This window comes from Thunnus albacares, chromosome 5 (assembly GCF_914725855.1).
Source record: "Thunnus albacares chromosome 5, fThuAlb1.1, whole genome shotgun sequence".
Taxonomy (NCBI): Eukaryota; Metazoa; Chordata; class Actinopteri; order Scombriformes; family Scombridae; genus Thunnus; species Thunnus albacares.
The window spans coordinates 18828181-18852513 of record NC_058110.1 but is presented as its reverse complement, the minus strand read 5'-3'; the positions used below and the strand labels follow the sequence as shown (position 1 = coordinate 18852513).

At 39.8% G+C, this 24333-nt stretch overlaps 1 protein-coding gene and 1 long non-coding RNA gene across 6 annotated transcripts in view; one reads left to right on the top strand and one right to left on the bottom strand.

Moving 5' to 3' along the window:
- The window catches only part of LOC122982413, a 30341-nt gene extending 16708 nt beyond the window's left edge, over positions 1 to 13633 (bottom strand). For 3 of the 4 annotated variants that reach the window (XR_006403437.1, XR_006403438.1, XR_006403436.1), the window contains exons 1-2: positions 13433 to 13633; positions 8403 to 8645 (exon numbers count right to left, since the gene is read on the bottom strand). This is a non-coding gene — a long non-coding RNA (uncharacterized LOC122982413). Of the gene's footprint in view, positions 1 to 8402; positions 8650 to 13432 lie in introns of all 4 variants that reach the window. The other variant, XR_006403439.1, reaches the window with a different exon arrangement.
- Positions 13145 to 23572, top strand: LOC122982374 (putative helicase mov-10-B.1). 2 transcript variants are annotated; one of them, XM_044351626.1, is made up of 22 exons: positions 13145 to 13263; positions 14544 to 14755; positions 15644 to 15737; positions 15962 to 16109; positions 17243 to 17465; positions 17758 to 17844; positions 18252 to 18414; positions 18514 to 18668; positions 19325 to 19492; positions 19653 to 19759; positions 19847 to 20046; positions 20440 to 20543; positions 20723 to 20820; positions 20909 to 21007; positions 21156 to 21261; positions 21420 to 21537; positions 21624 to 21815; positions 22076 to 22144; positions 22797 to 22922; positions 23051 to 23139; positions 23238 to 23317; positions 23449 to 23572. In XM_044351626.1, exons 2-22 carry the CDS (start codon positions 14559 to 14561, stop codon positions 23484 to 23486), a joined length of 2661 nt encoding a protein of 886 aa, XP_044207561.1. In that variant the 5' UTR covers positions 13145 to 13263; positions 14544 to 14558; the 3' UTR covers positions 23487 to 23572. The 2 variants fall into 2 exon arrangements, with proteins under 2 accessions (XP_044207561.1, XP_044207560.1); XM_044351625.1 differs by having other exon boundaries at positions 19650 to 19759.
- The last annotated feature ends 761 nt before the right edge of the window (positions 23573 to 24333 follow it).

Sequence of the window (24333 nt, the reverse complement as noted above, 5' to 3'; positions counted from 1 at the left end):
AGGAAATGCAATGCATCTACTCTGGCGATACCTTGATGCAGGAAACAGAAACTAATTCAGATACAGCAGCTAAGAAGAAAATACAAAACTTCTCTCCTGAGTGTCCTCCTTCAGTACAAGCTCATTCTAGTGATACTGCCTCATAATCAACATTTTTAATGGACAGATGTTAGACCACTTATGATTCACCTTTCAGTCTACAAACTTAATCGGCCCCAAAAAGAGCCCTTAACATCTTAGAAGTGCTCTTTTAATAGCCACGGGAGGCCCATATCGTTAGATAAGATAAGCTTTATTGTCCCTTAGGGTAATATTATCAAGCCATTCCAGTCACTGAGACTATTCTGGTGCCAACATCCTGTGGCACAGTCTATCTGTGTCCTGGATGCCAGGCTGAGAGCATTCCTGTTGCAGAGTATGAGAGACAAACCATTAGTCTTCCTGGCTGGCAGGCAGTGCTGTGGGCGAAGGAGAGGAGGAGGAGATATACTGACTGAGGGCACAGAAAAGGCATCAAGGCAACATGATGCCTTCAAGGGATACTTCTACATACAACTATTTTTTAATAGGTTCTGCATCAGTTCTGTTAGTTATGATAACTATGATAACGTACTTACCAAATTAATTGATGAGATTTGTGAATGTATTGAAATAGCCAAAAGAAGTCAGACGGGGAAGAAACACAAGCAGCCAGATTATTCTACCAGTTTTAAACAAAAAATTGTCACGTAGACTTTGTTAGCATCCATCACAGTTTACAGACAGGCTTTGCGGTTTAGCTTTGATCTGCCACACTTGCAGTAGCTGTGCATCCACACAGTTAATGTGGCACTATTACCTATATTTCGGGTGTGCTTGCTTTTGGCTTTACCTCCAAATAAAGTGGTTCAGACAATCTGGCTAAACTTTCAGTTTGTTTACGATCTGTCTGATCATCTTGACTGCTTGTATTAACTTCCCCGTTGTAACAATGTCGCCCCTAAATCTCAGCAATTAACTTTGTGGATACAATGTTATCATTAATAATAAAAATGATAGGGCAAAGCTACAAAATAAGACCCAAGCTGTAATAAACCAGAAGTATCCTTTAATTTAACAAGTAATCTGACCAGGCTCTTTGCTCTCAAAGCAGCTGTGTGGTAAAATCACAAGTACAAGTAGTTTTAACTGGGGTCCTGCTGATTTTTAAATATTTTTTGTTTTAATGAAATGAAATGTAAAGGCCCAGGAGTACAACACCTGCCCTGAGTGTTAAACATTTAACTGGTACACTGACACATACATTGCTGCAGTATCTTTAGACTGTTAGACAGGCAGACAGCGCACATGGCCCCAATCATTTATTCACCATCATCACAGTTATTCCCAACTGTGTGATCCTTATTTACACTTGGTCTATATTCTCTCTCTCTCACTCTTGACTCCCTCTGCGTCTCAGTAGTGACAGTTATGTAGATTTATCAACCTTTTGTCCAGGATGTACAGCATGTCAGGCTGAGCTCTGGTTGCCAAATGGCAACAACCCTGAGAATAGAGGATGAACTGTACTCCAATTGCACGCACACACGCAGACACACACACGTATAGTGTGAAGGTACATGGACAGGACAGGGTCCACCACCTACACTGTGGGAGCTTTAAACCACAGTTTGTGATAGAAAAAAACGAAGAGGTGTGAGAGCGCGAGAAGGAAAGACAACAAGTCAAACAGATGGATGGAGGGGAGAGAGAAATGTATAGGGTTACTTAAGACCTGGCAGGCATGTTTATCAGCAGATCTTAATCTGAGCAGAAAGAACCGTGTTCCCCACAATTCATCATCATTACCCGCCCCACCTGCCACATCGCCCTGAACGCCTCTCTCCTGCTCCCCGCCTCTGGTACAGGCTTCTGTCGGTGGGAATCTAGCCAGCGACCCCACCAACATTTCCCCAGTAACATTCACCTTGGGGTGGTCCGGGTGTCAGCCATGCGATCTGTTTCGCACACATATTCACATGTGCATACCTGCAGGCAAGGATGGGACCCCCTTACTGCCCCCTGAGCTCCCCTATCACCTGTCTGGTAAAACCCTCAGTATGTTAGCGAGCCTTTCTACTCTGTCACTCACTGCTTGTGACCAGAAAGTGCATGCAAACATACAAGTGTGTGTGACGGGACGGTATGGGTTTACCCCTCAGGGCCAGTAGAACTTAGGTCATTTTTTTCCGGAGGTTGGAGAGGGAGTCTGGCGAGGTCAGGGGTCATAAAGTTTAGGTGTATCAACAGAGAACCTTCAGCACTATGAACGACCACCACTGATCCATCGCCTGTTGACACCTCCTAAACATTAACGGCTTGCTCATGTAGCTAAGCTCTTCTCTGGCTGGTCAGTGATGAGGTGAATTTATTCAGAAGAACACCTGCTCTGCTGGATTAAAACCTAGAGTATAGTTGCCTGCAGTGTCAACTCTTCCATCCATCTTTCATCCCTTTACTCTCCCTCTGAGGGGGAAGGGTGGGTGTCAGCCATTAGGTATTAGGTGGTGTAGCTTTGTTGGGAACAGGTTTGAGTTGGAGGGCTGTGGGAGCAGTAGGAGGTGCAGATTTATTAGGGAGCTCAGACTAATATTTACGCGACCTGCCAGGACCCGAGGGGTGTCGAGACCGAGAGGTAGAGAAAGTATGGGTATGAATTGCAGTATCTGCATTGAGGGAAAATAAGGGATTACGACACAAAACACTTATCTGCTGAGACCTACAGCAAAAAATGTCCGACCCCCACCACCTTCAACACCTTTCCCCCAGTCCCTTTGCTCTGTCATTTCCTATATTGCTTCACAGCGACACATTTTTGGTAGCCATTATAGCAGTAATGCTATGATATCGTAGCTCGCTCAAAGTAACTTAAAATATTTTTCCAAAACGCAACTGGCTGGCAGATCAATTCTTTGAACTGGCAAATTTGCTGAAAAAAGAATAAAACTAGAATTTTCCAAACAATTCCACCTCACTGGCAGAGCAATATTTCAGCACTCACTCACTGTTCCATGTAAAACATTTCCGGTGCTTCTATAATTGCTCCAACTACTGACACATACAAACACATGCAGGTTGACCTCAATGAATTTTCCATGAGTAGAAAGCCTGTGTGACTTGACACAGCACCAATTTGTCACCCCTAATTTATCTGTGATATAACTCACTCAGGTTTAGTGTTGGATAGCAGAATATTCAGCAGGTTCCATTAACTGAACGCTTGAAGGTTAAAGCAATGAAGATTAAAGGAGTGTCAGTGCTGAGCCTCCGTTGGAAAGTTAGATGGTTAGCTGCAGTGAATTCTTCACCTTACAAGGTGTGGGCTGCAATGTGACGAGGTTTGTATATGCGTGTGACAGTGTGAGTGTGTTTATCTGCCTCCCTGTGTGGGAATTTACAGACACACCTCACAAGGCACAAACAACAGTGACCTGGAAAAATAGTCGAAATTCCACCAACATACCAAGGAATCTGGGGGTTTGGGCTGACAATACACACTGATACACATGCACCCGTACACCCAACGAGAGACAGAGGTGTGGGAAACAGGAGAGATACAGGGTCAGGGTCAAATTGTGTAGGCCTCACAGACATAGATACCAGTGAGTGATACCAGCTGACACACACTGATGCTGACACTAACAGTGATTACATGGCTACCTGAGTGACATTGATAGATAGTGCTGAGCCATCCCAGCATGCACGCACAATCAAACCAAAACTCTGCTCATCTGTATGACTTTTAATCAGCATATGGTGGGCCAAAGGGATGTACTATCAGACTCATCAGATTTCTGCTTCTGGGAAACAAGAGTCTACAGCCATACTAGTGGCTCTGTGAGGCTGTACTTGAACTAAATGCTCAAATCAGCATGCTAACATACTCACAATGATAATGCTAGCATGTTGATCGTATAATGTTTACTGTGTTCACAGTGTTGGTTTACTGTGTTAGCATGCAAACATTTGCTCATAAGCACTAAACAGTGCATCGGAGGCTGATGGGAATGTCATGTTTTGCAGGTATTTGGTCATAAAAGTCAGAGGATCACCAAAGTCATTAGAATACATCATCTGGGAACCATTATTGTACCAAATTTTGTGACAATCCATCAAGTAGATGTTGAGACATATCACAGCATAAATGAAAACTTTGACCTGCTAGTGGTGCTAGAGGAATAGTCAGAAGATCACCAGAGTCTTTAGAATATATCCTCTAGAAACCTTGAATATCTGTTGTAAACCTCATGGCAATCCATCTAATAGTTGTTGAGATATTTTCACTCTTTTCGCAAATGTCAACATCACGTGTTGCGCTAGAGGAAAAGTGAGGGGTTCACCAAAGTCAATGTGATTCATCCTCTGGAAACCATGAACGTCTGTACCAAATTTTGTGACAATCAATCTTGCAGATGTTGAAATATATCACAGCATAAGTGAAAACGTTGACCTGCTAGTGGTGCAAAGTCACCATGGCAATCCATTCAATAGTTATTGAGATACTTTCACTCTTTCCACAAATGGTGAAGAAGAATAAATGTCAAGGGATCGCCAAAGTCAGTAGGATTCATCCACTGGGGACCTTGTGTGTCTGTACAAAATTTCATAGCAATCCATCAAATAGTTGTTGAGATATTTCAGACTGGAACAAATGTTAAAGGGTCTAAACACTGAACAAACAATTACATAAAGCTGGAGCCTCTTAAGTGGCAAATGGGTGAAATGTGAAAGCATCTACTGGAGTGTCTACCTGTACTCAAACATGTTCACAACTGTGTGTTTATTGTTGCTTAGAGTGGAGTAGATGTGTTTATCACATCACTGGAGGCTGTGTCCCTCTCCCAGTCGACTAGACTCTTCACATTTAAAAACACAAACCAGAAAAGATACACACAAATTTACTCGTATGATGAATCCCAAATTTACACCACACAAACAAACACTCTCTGTGAGGAATGTGGAAGACTGTTTTGTTTGTGTTTTAAAGTGCAGCTTTCTCCAATGTCAATTTCCCTGCTCATCTTCCTGGAATATATACAGTATTCTCTTTAGCACTTATAATACACCTGAATATATTACACCATACAAAGAATTATAAACATTTTCATAGAAATCTTCATATGTGTCTGTTTCACAATCAGTCTGCTGATGCCTGCAGCCCAGTTCAGCAGTAACAAGCCTCCACACTTCAAGGCTTCTTCACCTTCTACCAGCACTGAGACAGCTGATGGAGGGCAAGGACACAGTACAGTAGCCTCAGTCTCTCAGTAAACAATGGTAAACAGAGCAAGCGCACGGCATGAAATGGAAGAATACTGTGCACAAAACATTTACACAGACCTGCCACGTGAACAATATCATTTCAGTTTTACAATAAAGTGCTGGTGAAACAAAAACAACAGAAGGAAACTCATCTGTCCCTCTCCTCTGTTCAGAATGACTTGTTTATGCTTCGGACTCCCACTCTCTGTAAGGAGATAATTCAATCAAGTATAATAGAGCTTTCACACAGGCTTAACCCAGCTTAAACACTGAAGCTGCGGGAACCAAATCTGGAGCCTGATCTCATATATCGAATAGAATTATTCTATATCACATCAATAGATGAGAGGGTTTTAATTTCAATAGGCAACTTCAAATCAGAGAAAAACAAGTTTTACAATATATATATACATACATATATATATGAAATTCTACTTAATTCCTCTAAATTCAGTGTAACAGGTCATGAAAAAAAGGTAAAAGAATAGAACGGGCAACACAATACTAAAAATACACTCTAATGTCCTAAAAAAAATGTAATGTAATCATATGTTACACAGTACCTCCTGTCTAGCAAAAGCTCAGGAGGGAAGGGGAAACACTAGCATCGCACTGATGTCTCAATGCCTAAAGGAATTGTGGTATTTTAATCATACCCACTGACAGCCAGATTGCGAAAAAGGCCAGGACACAACCACACCTTGTTTTTGTTTCACAGCATACTGTGTCCATATCTTCCTCCAGTGACTAAAGCCAACTGTTGACAGTGTTTTGATCCACCTCAGACACTGCTGCTCTCGTGCAGAGACTTTGTGGGCAGGCAGCAGCACCACCTTCGCTGCACTGGGTGTACATTATAGATCACACATGGAACACAGGCACATACTGTATATATGCAGGGGAGTACACATGCATGTACACTTAGAGTGCAAACACTTATTCCCCCCATTTACATAGAGATAAATAGTGATGGTCTTACATGTTGCACCGTCCCACAAAATTCCTTGTGCAGGGAAAAGCGCATGTAGAGTTACTGACTGACAAGCTCCACTATACACACATATACAGTAAAACACTAAAACTAAAGCTTTAAATGCTGTTTAAAACATCATAAATCCCTTGATGCAAAGGCATAGAAAGATGAAGGGAAGGGTGAAAAAATGTTGAAAATCACTGCATATAAGAGACCCGGAAAAATGGTTTTCAGTAACGATAATTGTCAGAAACATGTACAAGAGTGTGTGTATTAAGTATGAGTGGGCAGCATGATTTTGCTCTCACTGGTCACAGTGCTGTAACAATGCTCACATCTCCATTATTGGCTTGGAGCTCCATCTCTATCAAGTGTTTGAACTGGGATAGTTTGGGGGAGAATAAACAACAGTCTAATGTGTTTATCAGACACTAAAGCACACACCAACAGCTGTTTACCACACAGAGAGCCAAGCCGCATACAACAACAACAGCACGAGGAACATGTAATCTGATGAAGTTACATGGTGTAAGGGATGGTGATGGTTGACGCGGGTTTGTGTCTTGGATCGGTTGGGGGGAATCTGATAATATGGCCACCATACACGTGAATATCCAGCTGCTGCAGTGTACTCTCTCACCCTATAGTTTAGCATTAGAGAGGGAAAGTTGTGCGTGTTTGAAAAAGCTCCCTATTCCTGATGAGCAAATAAATGATTCCATTTCACAAATGATTCACCACGCCTAACATGACTACATGCAGATAAACACACGCAGGAAAAGCTACAGAAACAATTCATAAGTATACATGAATATGAGTACTTCACACACAAAAACACACACGCTCACATATAATATATCATCAACAGGACCATCCACACACTGTCACAGCCTCCACCGCTACCACTGAAATTTAACTGATTGTCTGATTGTCAGATCATTTGTATTGCAAACCAGTCATAAAGTCACTTTACAAATGATAAAAGTTGGTAATGTAACTCTTTCCCCTTTAAAAGGCAGTTTACTGATTGTTCTGTGAATGAATTAGTACAACCAATATAAAGGGATTATACAGTATATTTTACATTTTACATGAGGATGAAAACAACACAAAACATATAACTGCTAGCAACTCTGCGTGAGGTCTTTTGCCCATGGGACAAACACACAAATAGATGTTTGAAATACTGCAACTTTTTCAGTTTGTCCTCACACAGAAACAGCACAGAGAGTCACCGAATGTGGTCTGACGCAGTTTGTGTGCTGCATTGGATGGCTCTAGAATTTATTATTTAGGTTTGCACATCTTCACTGTCAACATTGTTTGTGTGCTGTGGCCAAATGCATATGTGCATCAAAATTCTCTGGAATAGATCATTAATTCTTACTTTACGTATCCTCTTCTTGTCGTTCTTCCGGCCTCCAGCTCATGATCAGGAGAATATTAAGACATTTCGGGAAATAAACTTATTTTCTCTCTTGCAGAGTCTTGTTGTCACCAAGGGGTTGCCAGGCAATCAGCGGATGTTATTTGACACTATTATGTACTAGTAATGTAAAAGTGGACACTGATACAATAATCATTCATACAAAACATACAGACAGTAGTTATCCTGGAATTGTTAATACTTAGGCTGTGCAAAAAATGAGGTTGACAATTTTGGTTTTGAGTGTAAGGTCTTGTTATTGTTTTCCCTCCTAAAAACTATACTGGTTATTGTGAAAAAACATACTAAAGATCACCATCACATACAATTTATAATCCTAACTGTGTGTTTATTTCTCTCCTAAACACAAATATAGGTATGCAAGTATTTTTTTCTATTATTTCTATTTTTAAAAATTGCCTGAGTTACTCCACAATCTTTCCACGTATCCCCTAGCAACTACAGAAGTACCCCCCCCCTCTCCCGCCCCCCCCCCCCCCCCCCCCCCCCCAATTCAGACTATGCTGTCAATCTTAAATGTGTACAGTGTGTGAAAGTTGGGTGTTATAACAGCAAGAGTTCAGGAATTATGCTTCACTTCGTGGTTGTGTGTCTTTACTGTAAACTAAGAATTAGTCGCGTCTTCAGCAGTGGCATCAACATTTCTGTCAACATCCTCAACATCCCCATCAACTGTCTAGTCCTCACACACAAGATCATTACCTCGAGCTTCACGCGGCACTTTGCCAACTCTAAGGAGGATGTGTGGTTGAGGGCGTCTGACTGAGTCCAGAAGACAGAGGCCTCTCTTGTGAGAAGAGGGCAGGATGAGTGTGGCGTTCAAGCCTTGTCTGGATCCAGTAGAGAGTGAGACACAAGAAGGGATGGTAGAGAGATAAGTCCACTTCAGCAAACTCAATGGGACACTTCAGCACAGGCACAGCTCTCATGCTGACCAACGTCTGCCTGCCTGTCATGAAAGAGAGAGAGAGCGATTGTAATAAATGGAACTTAGATCAGAATTCTTAGTTTGATTTCAACAAAGTCCAACTAAAGCATAACTAAATTTAGTCAGTACATTCTGTCATTGTTGGTATAGCTGAAACCACACCAACAGTGATGTGGTGCATCTAGCAAGGGTAATGTCACTCAGGAGGCCAGTTCATCTTAACCAAGATTGTGTGTGTGTGTGTGTGTGTGTGTGTGTGTGTGTGTGTGTGTGTGTGTGTGTGTGTATGTATGTGCAGGTCGGGGCTGCAAGCACAGTGACAGAGACAGATTGGGTGTCTGAGAGGGACAGATAGCCTTACAGCCAACCTCCATTCACTCATTGAGTGAGATAAAGAGCAACATTCACACACACACACACACACACACACACACACATACTCCTCCACTGGCATCCCACCAATCGTGTTGAGAAATAACTCAACCCCTTAACATGGACAAATAGGTGTGGATAAGGCCTGCGTTAGGTCTGCAGAAAATTGCAGATTAATCACAAATTTCAAACAAACAGATTAGAAGAAGACTGTTGTGGTATTGAAATGGTCTTATAGGATTTGTCCATGTATACACTCCGCTGTGCTGTGTGAGATTCGGGAGGGTAAGCGAGTACGAGAGTCTGCGAGGGTGCCAAAACAGTGACAGGCCATTCTTCTGCAAACAGGTTTTCAACAAGCCCTTATCTCTCGTCTGCTCTCTCCTCATCTTTTCTCTTGTTTCCCTCTCTCCTCTCCTCCGCTCTCCTGGTAGAGGTGCCATCTGATTACATTTCTATCAGAAATATACTTGCAACATGCAGCCTATTGGTCAGAAAGGCAGCATACATCATCAGAAAACTGAATACGGTTACGGTGAGCCTCTGTGGCAGAGCAGTGGTTGTGGGGGTTTGGGTGTGTGGGGGTGTGTGTGTTGGGGGGGTGGGAGGGGTGGTCCTGTGTTTCCGGGTGACCTCAATGGCCCAGGCTGCCTGTCTATTAGAGCAGGGGCTATTAGACCATCAGAAAGTGGGAGCATCCCCTCTCGCCATGGTGATAAGATCAAGGCATTCCGACGGGCCAGAGCGGTCATTACCCTGCTCTCTAGCCCATAATGTCCCTCCATTAAAACACCCTGTTGCCATGGAAAGGCAGCTGCGGCCGTTTAAGTCATTTCTTGGCCCTGCTGTCTCCCTGGGTCATTGACACACACATACACTCACACACGATGCAGCAGCGACATGTCGTTCGATAAACAGTTACACATGCACGCTGCTATCGGGGGCACCCTCACTCTCTCTCTCTCACACATACATATACAGAAACATACAGGCTCTTTCTGTGTGGATGTGATTCTGGCTCATTTAGGGTCATGGCCGCCGGGACAGCAGGACTATCACTGAGTCACCGTCGGAGCAGCAGGGCTGAGAGAGATGACAGATCTTACAGTAAGAAGAATCTGGCTGGCTGAGTCATGATTCGGTCTGACAAAATTCAGCTGCAAACACAAACACGGATAAGCAGACAGATAGGCGGCTGACAGAAACACAAACACAAACAGACACATGCACAGCACTAACATTGATCAGGATAAACAAACACCTCTGGTTGTTCTAAAGATTTTGTGTCAAACAAACCCGACCCCTTATCCTTCTAATCCTCATTTGGCCACTTACAAACTTTCTTCTGAGTCATCAGTAGACACCTCCTGCCCTCAGATATACACACACATATTAACCCCTCTAAACCCTGAAACTCACAATTACCTTAAAAAGTTACCAAACCCTCTATGGCTTGGAACTTAAGAATCCTGAAGAACTATTTTACCTTAGTTAGTGTTTGATTGTTGCTCTTTTTGCATTACATTTTTTATGCACCTAATCACAAATGTACTGTACTTTGCGCAATGACTATAAATAAAAGAAATCTTGAAATATGAGCTAAACTTATGTAAAGTAATACTAATCACAGTAACATACTAAGAACAATCCTTCTCTTATTAGATCCCCCCTCTGCTTACTATTTGTTGTCACAACATTGAACACATCGAACCCGATTTGTTACATGAATTCTGTTTCTTCTTTCTGTCATGTCCATGATGAAGCTCTGTGCAACAAGTACATATTAGCACATGGTGAATCTCTTTATAAAAAAGGCAAAACTTGATAAATAATAATATATCACACCACAAAAAATGCAAAGATCCCCTCCAGACATCTTCTAAGACATCTAAAAATACTCAGAATTAATTACTTGGAATTATAATTTGTGTGTGATATGTTTTCTCCCCCCATAATTCAATTAGGGCCTACTTCATCATTCATCTCCTCCTTCTTCTTCATTGAAAAATACAAAATCTACGAATATGCAAATATTGTTCATTTAAAAAATTAACTGCCGGACACAAAGATGTCTCCTACTTGATTGAAAAGTCCATTTTCAGTGAACGTGCACTCAAGGCTTCAAATGTCCACATCAAACTCATGTAAAGCCAGAATTGGCTTCCAGACGAGTCACAGATCATGCTCATACATGCATGCGTTAAACTGAGATTTAAGGTGAGAACAGAGAAACTTTCCTCCTTCAGCACATACACATGAAAACAGCCTTTTAGTGTCAAACTCTGCACGTACATCATGCTGAACGACGAAGCCCAACTTAAGTAACAATAAACAAAACATATTTTTGAGTGTAGGGGGACTTTAGTACTTACAGAAATATTAGAGTGGCACCATAAAAATTATATTATAGTCATTCTAAGGTCTCTAAGCATTGCAGACACAGTGCTTATGGGTGCTACTGTGCTCATGCTACTTTAGTCTAAAGAGACCAAATTGAATCAAATCAAATTTAATTTAGTTCATATTGCACCTCTCAGGGTTGCAAACAAAGTACCTCACCAATAAATAACAAAAGAGATACAGGCTACCAAAATGTCCAGCATGCAAAAGATTGTAGAGCAAGTTAATCAGAAATATGACTGCTGGGCAGTCAGGTCAGCAAACAGTGTCTTCTTAAAGAGACTGAGAGAATATTGGTCTGTATTGACCCCTAGTGGCCAAACTGAAACATGAGCATCGAAACCTACAAGCCAGCAGTTTCTGAGTTATTAATAGTGACTCGTAGTTCTTTCTGTTTGGTGCCAACATGAGCAGAATTCAAATGAGATTTAGTCTAGTTTCACACCTTCTCTCAAGGGAGAAGAAATGTAAAAAAAAAAAACCCCTTCTATTCCCTCTCCTCATTTCTGTGGCACCTGCTGTGCCCAATTTCCTCTACCCACTTTGTTGGGAAAGCCAAAAAAGTGAAGAGGCCTTTATCTAAAATTACTAGCTCAGAGAAAATAGACAGATTTTATACATTTCTTGTATGATTTAATAGGACGATTTATGCTTAGCTGACAATTTTCTTCATGGTAGCAAAAGACCTGCTGCTCAGAAAATATTATTTTCAGCAGTGGCAATGAGAGAGCAATAAATTTGACATTGATGGATCAATGATTTACTGTGCAGTAGCTTATGCTCATCACTTCACACAGTGGTGGAAGAAGTATTCAGATCCTTTGCTTAAGTAAAAGTACCCATACAACAATGTCAAAATACTCCATTACAAGTAAAAGTCCTGCATGAAAAATCCTACTTAAGTAAAAGTACATAAGTTTTAGCAGCTTGATGTAGTATTGAAGTATTAAAGTAAAAGCACTAATTTCGTCCCTCTGACTGATATATTATTATATATGACGTCATTAGATTATTAAAACTGAAGCATCAGCATGTAAGCAACATGTTACTGTTGTAGCTGCTGGCGGTGGAGCTAGTTTGATATACTTTATGTACAGTTAGCTGGTTTAGTCCAGTGGTTTCCAACCTAGGGGTTGGGCCCCTCCAAAGGGTCACCTGATACATCTCATGAGTGGTCATGAGATGTTAATGGGAGAGGAAAGAAGAAAAAACAAAGTTCTGATACACAAATCTGTTTTCAGTTTTCGGACTTTCCCTCTAATCTTTCATTTTTGGTGAAATATTGGATCATTTGAACATTTATTGAAATGAGACCATGTGAAAGTTTTGAGGGAAAACCACTATTTGGTGGAGCTGTTGCCAACTCATAGACATCTGAAATGTGACCACGACTACACACTGCTTTTTGTAAGACGTCAAAAGCCAAAAAGGTTGGAAACCACTGGTTTCATCTTTAACACTGTGTTGTATTTAAAAGCTTGTTATATTAATCATTGTGTCAAATCTTCATCTAAAAAGTAACTAAAGCTGTCAAATAAATGCAGTGGAGTAGAAAGTAAAATATTTCCCTCTGAAATGTAGCAGAGTGGAAGTATAAAGTAGCATCAAATGGAAATACTCAAGTAAAGTACAAGTACCTCAAAATTGTGCTAAAGTACAGTACTTGAGTAAATGTACTTAGTTTCTTTCCACCACTTCATGTTTACTCATCTTTACATGTCTCCATACAGACAGGTAAAGCTGTGGTTGCTAGGATACGCTTAAACTGAGCATCTGTTTATCTTTAAATCAAAACTTTACTTAAATTCACTTTGTCGAGCTAGTTTCAAACAGGTTACTGTTGCCTGCTGTCCGTCTGTAAAAAGTAAGTTAGCTACTATATTTTCTAAATTGTGTACTGTTTAAGATCGATGTTACTGTTAGTTAGCAAAGTTAGCATGCTACTTATTTAACTGCAAATATTAATTAAATGCTACATTTATACTGTTGAAATGAAATCACAGGCTACACCAAGCAGGTAACTTATACTTACCAAGACACTCTGTTATCTTATGTTGTTTTTGCGCTTAAGGTGTACAGCTACATTACTTAAATTAGTTTCACTCTTTGCTGCCTCATTTCTGCTTCCAGGTTCAATTGCAGCTCCATTTAAGCTAACCTAGCTGCCTGTGGTTTCTGTTGACACTCAGCAGCAGCATCGTGTGTCCAAGACAAATTACTATGGCGCACAAAAAATGACATTAGCATAAATAAATAAATAAATAAATAAATAAGTGCATAAATAAATAAATGTAGAAATACATAAATAAATAGATACATGTAGAAATACAGAAATAGCCTTAATAAAAGATTATTTGTGGAAAGGTAGCAAATAAATCCAAGACATTAATTCAATTATATCCTTTTTCATTTCCAAAATGTATCTATTATTTATTTATTTATGCTTATGTCATTTTTTGTGCTCCATAAATTTCCCTCTGGGTCTTTTTTTTTTCTTTCACTGCCACCTAGCGGATACATGTAGCAACAATTATCTAACTGAAATTAGGATATTCATAATATTATTATTAAAGATATTTTTAGCCCTATATTTATAGTTATATAACTGATATCACAATGTGCAAAAACTGCATAACTCTTCTGTCATTAGATTTTAAATTAAATTAATGTTATAAAATAAAATTAGATTAATTTAAGTACAGCTAAGGTTAATGCTTTACTTACTCAATACTATTATACTATTTATACTATAAATCATGTTATCTAACTGTCCAGGGACCAAGTGTACTGACAACAGGGTCAGATATATCTATGCTGGAGTGGATTTGCTTGTAGTACTTAATTTGTAAGCTCAGGCCATAACATTTTTGGGATTCAGGTGAGATTTAGCTTTGATGGAGGGTTGATGTCACATCAAACAAGTCTATCAAAAGCCACAGTGTTAGGAATCACATGAATGATGAGCAAATAGAACTGGGGGATTTTCCTATAATTATAGACTACAACCATTGTACTTCCACAGTACTGTAGATAATGTACTTTTACTTCAATCTCTGTCTATGGGATATGAAAAACTTTCCAGCAAATTCAGAGAGTGAAATGGAAAGACAATGGATTCATGATCCTGTCTGGTTCTTCACCAGTTCCATCAAGAGCAAATGAGCCAACACCAGAAGCAGCGGCAGCAGCTGCAGATGTTGCCTGCAGCAAAGTCTGTCCAAAATACGGAACCAGGTACATCGGGTCACCTGAATGAGCCACAAAATGCATCTGATGTTGAAGCACTGATGGCTCAGCAGGCCTGCAAAAAGATTCAAGCACGTCTGAAAAAGGCTAAGTTGTTCCAGAAATACAGGTAAGAAAGCCTTCAGTTAGAACCTAAAACTCAGACAGATTAAAAGTTAGAATCACTCACATTACAAGGTACCGTATTATTCAGGTTTCATGACTTTCAAAACATTCTATGGCTTATTACACTCATTTATTATGCAGTCACACAATCTTTATTAATTTGAAGTCCTCATAGGCAGAACATCACAGATTGGTTAGAGTGAAATGTTAAACCCTGATGAAGGAAAAGTCCCATGTCCCATGAATCACATGAGTTCCAAAAATCACATGAAACATTTCTGTTCAAAAGATGAGTAATATGATGTAAACTTCAACCCAGTAAGCACAACAAATACAAATCAATGGTAAGTACCCTGCTCCTTTGTCCCATTTCTTCTTTATAACTTCCCCTTCTAAGTTATTATTTTTATAAAGCAAGATTAGTAATTTCCCACACGATGTAGGAAATTCTCAGTAACATCTTTATGCAGATGAACAGTATCCTGTGGAAACTGCAAGTAAGTAATTTCTCTCAGCCTTGGTTTTTATCAACTATGACTGTACTGCCAAGCCCTCAAACCTTACCAGCCAGACCAAAGTTCCTCTGCAGTGGTTAAGACTAGTGTCACAGTGTTTCCTTTCATAATGGTTGCTCTCTCAAACTTCATTGTGCATCCACTTGTCTTCATTACTTGCTGGCGTTTACACTGATTCTACCTCTGCAGCATACATTTCTTTAGCTGACTTTGGTTTAGCACCGAAGGCAGGAAGGGTAATGGCCCAACACCCTTCACTCAGTGTAATTAAATCTCTGTGACTGTGTGCAGAATTACTGTATGTGTGTGGCAGTCCACTTTATGTATGATTTAATTCAAACAAGCCTTGATGTATTCCATGTTGTCCAACAACACAGGGCTCAGCTAATCCCCAATAAATACAATGTCACCGTAACTTCAGAGCCTGCTTCAACAGAAGAAAAGATCTGCCTCACTCTATATGAAAACACGGTAAGATGTGCTATCTGTACTAGCAAATCAGTATAAATTTAGTAACACCTTTATCTTAAACATGTGCATTAAGTCTGAGTAGAAGCAGATAGTTTACATTAATAAAAATTTTGTCGCTCAACATTTAGGTCTCATCAATGCAAAGACAAGAGCTTACATCAATATCCCCATTTATTGTGTGAGCTTGTATGAGATAATAATATGACATGTTTCCTGTCCAACAGATAGTTGTGCCGTTGACTGTGAAGAACTCTGGTGTCAAAACTGTTTATTTGAGTTTTCGGGCTTCTGACTTCGTAAGGAACATTTTCACTGTCAGAGATTCTCATGGAAAAAGAGTCAAGACTATCAAGCGACACACTCTTAGACCAGGTATGAAGAAGACACACACAATCATAAACCACACCTGCAAGAGGGTCTGTACCGTTGTCAGTTCTTGTTGGATATCGACACCAGTGACAAATGAGCAAATTAAGTACATGTGTTGGATGTATTTTTCTAAACATGTGGTCAACACATGCATCAATGTTGGAGACGAGCATGGCATTCTGTCATGTTTACCGGAAATTGCTACAAGCTCATGTCCTTCCTTGTTGAGACAACTAAACTTTACAGTTTACAGAGAGTTAGATTAGAAGAATTATACCACTCTTAAATATGAAAAATATAAATATGCTGTATAAATTAATCTGAGCAGTTGCCAGGAAACCAGCAGAGACTTCAGGAAGTAACTGGTCTCAAACAGCATATAGTGATCTTTTGTTGCTGGTAGACAGATTTTGTAACTGTTGAACAGAGCCAAGCTAGCTGCTTCCCCTTGTTTACATTCATTATAGTAAGCTAAGCTGCATAACCGGCTGCTGGCTGTAGCTTTATAGTTAGCAGACAGATATGAGAGCAGTATTGATCTTCAAATCTAACTCTCTGCCTGGAAGTGAATAAGCATATTTACCAAAATGTTGAACTATTCCTTTTAAGAGTACAATACACACCACTTTTAATTGTTGATTCACAAGTAAAAAGAACATAAACAGCATAGGTAGTGACTGTGTACTGTTTACTTTGACTTGAGGATTTTTGTAAGACTAAAATAAAGGCTGAAGGTACATAATAAAACAATAATGTAAAAAAAAGCAATAACTATTATAGAAAGAGAGACAAAAACTTTGAGCTGTAGCCATAATAGAAACAGTAGGGTTCACTGACTTGTCATAATAAAGTACTTTTTGCCATTTTGTATAATTAAAATATTTGTCATGTTCAATACATTTGAATAAAGTTGTTCGTGTGTCAGGGTTAGACTCTGCACAGATACTGTTACAACATAATAGGTGGCTTTAATCCAACATGTGAGAGAGAAAATATTACTATTATTGTGAGTTCATGTGGTGTTAAATTAATGTATTATTTTTTAATAAATGACATAAAGGCTGAGTTTTATTCCATATTAATCCATCCATATGTGCCTAATCTCTTTACCATCTCCACTCTCATGTTGTTCTTAGGAGAGACCTATAAAATCAAGGTCCACTTCCACGCTGTCCACGCAGGCTTCTATGAACAGTTGCTGGTCTTTAAGTTTGAAACGCGCAAGCAGTCATCAGATAAATTTGAGATTATGCGCCTCTTGGAAGTCACACATCATACGTCTTCTAATAAAGAGCTCCCATCCACAGCCACAAACTCACTGTGCGAGCTCCAAACTGAGAAGTCGACGTCTACTAAAGGGTATAACAAGTTAATATCTTGTAATATTCATGTCATATCTGTTAATGTGCAGATTATGCTGTACAGCATCGCTCATGAGATAATCCAATGATCCTCTCATGGCTTTTTCAGACATACATTACCACAAAAGGCTGAATTACCGAAGGCTTAAATTACTGTATCTTTATACCTCTGATAGTCTCCATTAACATAGAGGACTCTGTCACCCATCTCAATTTAAATTCTGCAGATTGCCACATGTATCAGTCACTGGTTTTATGAGTCATCTTTTGTCTTTATTTATCCACTCCAGTGTTGTATCGATGTGGCTGAAGTCTGTAGTGCCTTTGAACGACTATCCGATGCCCCAAAGCACAAAAGACTTGATAAAAGCAGACACGTATGTATTTTCATGTGCACACACTTTGAATGAGAATGTGAGTTTACTCTGCACCAGATTTAATTACTTATGAGTCAATCAGGTTTTGACTCGACATCATGTCAACCAATCACGTGTCAGGACAATATATTACATACAATGGTATGTGATTGCATAATGACTCATGTTTGCAATAGTCTTACTCCACCTTATGCAAGGAGCTGTTTGCATAACATAACATTGCATAAACACTGGGAGAAAATACTGTATCTTAAGCTAAGTGGACATGCTGTCCTAACTAACATGGCACACTAATGCTGTGATTTGAAAAATACACTATCAGCTATACGCTATCAGGGCAGGAAACATGATGCCCTAATCTGATCACGAACCTTATCCACCTTTTCATGTCACTGGGATCTCTTCAGGGACCTTCAGGAGACACTTCTGAACTGGAAAAACTACTTCAGGAGATTCCACCTGCTGTTGCATCTCGAGGAGCTCCAGCTGAAGACAGAGGTTGAGAAGTACAACCAGGATGATGTGACCATGTTCAGAGACAAAAGCAGCAAGAATCTTCTTATTCTACGGGTGAGAGACCAAAAGACAAATGCTGTACTGTCATTGCTTTGGCTGGAACTTTCACCTCAATGACTGTATAAATTACACACAAACCTTTTGTATCATCAGATTGCAGGTGTCACTGGAAGCTCTTCATCCTTGTTGCCTGGAAACCAAGTGCTGGTGACTCCTTTAGACAAGTCAGGAGGTTTTGAAAATGCAGTTTACAAAGGCTGGATCCAACATGAGGATGCAGAGCAGGTCTACCTGCAGTTGTGCGAAAAGTAAGAACAGCCCGTTGTGTGAAAACAAGGAGGGATCAAATGGGATTAAATGATGAAATTCTTACAGGAAAGAATCCCCTAAGACCCTGACACTGACCTTATTTTGTTGTTTGGTGGTATATTTGTCCATTTCAATTAAATATATGATCTATAAGCATTAAATAATTAAACAGCAAGAAATCCAACATAAAAGAGGCAGAAATACCAGTTTCTCCACAGTCAGTTGTCTGAAAATATACAATAATACTGACACTTACAGTAGACAGATGTTTTGAATGTGAGATATGGCTCTGAACTTTTATTAAATGGGAAAAAAACTTGTTTCACCACTGCACTACAAGTTTGAAGCTACTTACCTGCTACAAGTTTAAGGCTGGAATTAAATATGTTCACATTTTTCTCAGAAGTGGAAAGTGACTCCAAGAAATGTAGGAATACGCCTGATACAGTAATGATCATTTAATCTTTTCAAAGGCATTATAGGAAAGGGGCTGGCGGGGGAGTAGTAGTTTTTTTCTGATCTTGTCAATCTAGAAAGGCCTCTTGGTTTCAGTGTTATTTGAACATCACTCTTTTTTTATACAATGCTCACCCATTGTATTTGTTAAGTTATGCTGTCCTTATCACCACACATGACTAACTGAATTTGAATGCAGGTTCTTGAGGCATTTCAAGGAGGGCATGAGGTTCAAGGTGAACTTCATTGTCAACCGTCTGCCTCTGCGTATCCAGCATAGAGCAGCAGCGCTGGTGCATAGGCACAAATTGAAGGAGGTGCTGTTCCCTACTGGAAACTTTTCTTCGCACCATTCATGTGTACACAGGTCAGAATAATTCAAGGTCAAGAATCCATGTGATACAGTCGTGTGCTTTTAATCATATCTCTAATATTTGGTTCACTCTGTGCATGTCAACACTGACTCTCTCTTAAGGATGACTCAGCTCTGATGTTACTCCTCTGCACCTCTGTTTCTCTGTCAGCAGGCCGTTGGAGTCGGAGAACAACCCGGAGCAGTGCATAGCCATTCAACACATTGTAGCCGCTTCTGCAAAACCTGCCCCTTACCTGGTATTTGGTCCACCTGGCACAGGTAGTGTACATGCATGTTTGTGAATGATGTTTAATGATTTGTCTTAACATCTAGAATAATATATTTTTTACATATATTGGTCATCAGGCAAAACAGTGACTTTGGTGGAAGCCATCAAGCAGATAATGAAAACTCAGATGTCCTGCAATATCCTGGCCTGCGCTCCCTCCAACAGTGCAACTGATCACCTCTGTGAAAAGATACTGAGTGGAAATATAGGCAAGCGCAAGTTGTATCGCTTGTACGCCCTAAATTGCTCCGTGAGAAATATTCCCCAGATTATAAAGGTCTGCATACTTTTTTCATTTTTTGAGTAATTTCCCTAAAAAATAAACAAACCTAAAGAAGCAGCATTAAGACAACATGAATATATGACAAGAAGTCACATATGCCATAGTTTCTAAGACGGTTAATTTATGTAGCTCCACAAAGGCATTCAATTCTGCTGGATTGTTTAAACAATTGTTTTTACAACTGAATGAACTCTTGAATGACATCATTGCAGTTGCACATTTGTACCAGAACATATAAATGCAAATTCACCCAGCACATACCAGATTTATGAAGAAATCTTCAGATACACCTCCATTAAATATCATCTACGCTATCAAACTTAATTCTGGCAGCTGCATATTGAAGTGTGTTTATATATGTACATATGTGCTTTTTCATTTTTGTAGCATAACTGCAACCTGAACAAGAAGACAAAAACACTTATGATGCCCCCTAAAGAGGAGCTGATGAAGTATAATATCATGGTCACCACACTGCTGACTGCGGCACGGTACAGTAGTTAATGCACTATGCTATTGTGTTTGGTGGTAACACATCACAATTTAGTTTTGCCCAGTAACAAGTAGTGCAGAAGTAATTAATATTATTTTTAATGGCTGCATTCTCTCTCTCTCTCTCTCTCTCTCTCTCTCTCTCTCTCTCTCTCTCTCTCTCTCTCTCTCTCTCCAGGCTAGTGACAGGGGGGGTTCCTCCAGGTCATTACACTTATATCTTTGTGGATGAGGCAGGCCAGGCTGCAGAAACAGAGTGTATCATCCCGTTAGCAGGTGACAAACAAGTTCAGCTTGTTTAACATACCGTATATGATATTCTATATAAGCTTTCCCTTTTACTGTTTCTGTGTTTGCTCCAAAGGTTTAGTAAAACCAAACAAATGCCAGGTAGTGCTGGCTGGAGACCCTAAACAGTCAGGCCCCATCGTCACGTCCAAGTTGGCAGAGAAACATGGCATGGGTGAGCACTGTGGATAACTTAAAAATATAGAGCTAAACACTATATGGTGTGTGAAGTTTTCAAATGATCATTAATTTGCTCTTAACTGCTGAATGCTGTTTATTATTGCTTGGACCTGTGGAAGTTTGAAGCTATTTACTCTGTGCAGATGTGTCCCTGTTGGAGCGTCTGATGGGGGACATCGACCTGTATAAGTCACATGAGACACACGGGTTCAACAGCTGTTTTGTCACAAAATTATTGAGGAACTACAGGTGTGGTAGTGGTGATGCTTTACTTTATTTCTATATTTTCCCTCAACGTTACTTTTAAACCACTTATTGATCTCCCTCCACTTGCCCAAGCTTTTTCTAAACGTGTCCCTGGTTCACATTTTTTCAGTGGTCTTCTTTTCTTCTTCACTCTGTCTCAGGTCACATCCTGCAATTCTGAAAATTCCAAATGAGCTCTTTTATAAAGGACAACTTCAGCCTTATGCTCCTAAAGAGAATTGCAGTCAATACTGCAAATGGAAACGCTTGCCCAAGAAAGTAATATAGACACACACACACACACATACATGCAATGCTCTCCCTCTCTGTCCACCCCTAGTCTAATTTCTTTTTCTATGTCTCAGGGTTTCCCTTTGATCTTCCATGGCGTGGCAGGTACTGACGAACGTGCCGCCAACTGTCCCTCTGTTTACAACACAGCAGAGATGGAGGTATTGAAGGAATACTTAAAAGCCCTTATTGACTATCTTCACAAAAAGGGTGTCACACAAATTGGACCAGGAGAAATTGGCATCATTGCACCATACAGAAAACAAGTGAGTGTACTGTCTTACAATAATCTATGGATATGTTAATGGATCTGTTAGTCAGCCTTGCTGTCATTTCCTCCCACAGGCCAAGTGCCATACAAAAAATAATAATCTTTGCAATTATCCTTGTAGCAACGACATCTTGTTCAAATACTGAACCTTTGGTGGTACTTTCTGTGCCTACCATGGTGACCACGGGTAACGGGAAATTAGGGTTTCGATAAGGGCAATCTTGTTCACATCGTCCAATTTTTGTGTGCTAACAGGTGGAGAAAATCCAGATCGCCCTTCAGATGGACAAAGATCTCAGGAAGGAAAACTTAGAAAACATATTGGTATGTGTAGAGGAAAAATTAAAGTATCATATAATACATAACCTGTCATTTAATGTATAACCCTTGAATATACAATTATCATTTAATACATGACCTTTGAATCTAAGTATGATTTCCTGTGTTACTGGTTTGTGGAAAGCAGGACTGGCTCCCTTCTGCTGAACTTTGCTCGAACTTCTAATACTGCACATGAACTGACTTTCCCTCATACAATGCCTGACTTGTACCACTTTTACATGCAAAATGATGCAAGGTTGAAATATAGCATAGCTTGAACATTAACTGTCCCCCACACAAATTTGAGACAAAGGGTGAGCCTTCAATTGAGAAATGCCTTAATCAATCATCAATATGTTTTTCTCGTTGACTGTAACTATTGAGTCTTTGTTCCTATGTGTATAAAAACTCTGATGACAAGGTACTCTGGATCATTTCCTCTGCAGATGCTGACTGTCACCTTGTAGGTTTCGGTCCTTTTGCTCAAAAGATAAATAAATATACAAAAGACCAATTTCTCTTTCTTGGTCTCCTTTATTCGGTCTGCTTCCACCACAGTATGGAGATACAAAGTAATTGTATGTTTGTTGTGAAACACGTGTAAGAGAGATTTTGGATTTACACTAAACAAACCTTGCATTCGTGTTTTTCATAGGTTGGTTCCGTGGAAAAGTTTCAGGGTAAAGAGTTCAACGTTATTCTGGTGTCTACAGTCCGCAGCAATCCTAAACTGACAGCGCACAAGCAGCGATTCACTCTGGGCTTTGTTAATAATGAGAAGGTATTAAACATTACACAATAACTCAAGACAAACATATATTTCTTACAGTAAAGCAGATGCATATTAATGATTTCTATTAAACTACTATGGTAGCATCAGTAGAGCACAAACTGAAATTATCTTCTCAGAGGTTCAACGTGGCAATCACCCGAGCCCGAGCAATGCTGATTGTGGTGGGAGACCCCAGAGTCTTGAAAGCTGACCAACTTTGGAACAAGTAAGGCCACTAGTCCTAATTCAGTGTCTTCAGTGTTAACAGTCTTTCAGTGGAGAAGAATGGGTTGGACAGCCTCCTATGCTGAACTCTCTTTTTAGGTTTATCCATTACTGCGCCAAAGAAGGGGGTTACCGTGGCATTACAGTCTCTGCAGAGGAAGAGAGTCACCAAGCCTCTGGTAATAAGCACATTCATACATACACTCACACTGTACAGTATGTCTTTCCTTTGTCAGAAATTACCTTGAAGACTAACAGGTCTCTGGGTTCTTTCCTCTTCCTCCCTCTTCCTCTGAACTGCTCTCCACAGCGAAGAGTGATTCAACAACACGGCAATCACCGTTGTAGTAACCAACATGTGGGGCACTCTCATCTTTAGTTCCGGTATTTGGCATCAAAAAGAGTAAGAATAAAAAACCAGATGAGAAACTGAACCTGAAGTGTGAGGTAACATATGTCATTTTCATTCAGGACACAGATGTAAGACAGTACTGCCTGTATTTGTATATTATGCATCCAAAATATATGTGTTCCACAATATGGGTTTTTTTGGCTTTTTTTAAATATGGATGTAGTAGCTGATGGATATTAGCTGAATAGGTTTCCCGTTAACCAGACTCTGTAAGGAAAAGCCTCATATTTAACAGACACACATTTACCACCATAGAATACAGTTGAATACAGTTTTTTTTTTTCAACATACTCACTCACTTGTTTTGATGGCACACCCCAAACCTGATCACAGCAGTAAGTTATGTAAAACTGGGCTATAGTTGGGCCACTCTCGGTTTTATTTTCTTTCTTTCTTTATTTTTGACCTACTGACTGTTTCTTTGAATTGCTTACCCATGAATTCAAATGAATAGTGAAAACAAAATGGCAATTCAGCCTGATTATCAAGTTTACCTAAACCAAGACAATCTCAAAGAGAACAGCATATTTCCATAATGACTATCAGTGACAGCTGCTGACCACTGACAAGGATGTAAAAACAATGACTCACTTTATAGTCAGTGTGGTGGAACAAGCAATGAATATAGAAATATATCAAGTTTCAAGTTTCATTTTGAGTCGACATTTTACTTCCGGAGGGCTGGGTAATTTCCGCAATTGTATTTGTGGCACGACAGTAAGCAATGATCTGAAGTGTGATGATGACTCTGTAATTATGAATCTTCTGCATGATGAGAAACAT

Coding starts and splice junctions, on each gene's coding strand:
- LOC122982374 (XM_044351625.1), top strand. CDS start 14,559: ATGAGCCAACACCAGAAGCAGCGGCAGCAGCTGCAGATGTTGCCTGCA. Junction 20,821..20,908: donor GTGTATCATCCCGTTAGCAG/GTGACAAACAAG, acceptor TTTGCTCCAAAG/GTTTAGTAAAACCAAACAAA. Junction 21,538..21,623: donor GGAAACGCTTGCCCAAGAAA/GTAATATAGACA, acceptor TCTATGTCTCAG/GGTTTCCCTTTGATCTTCCA.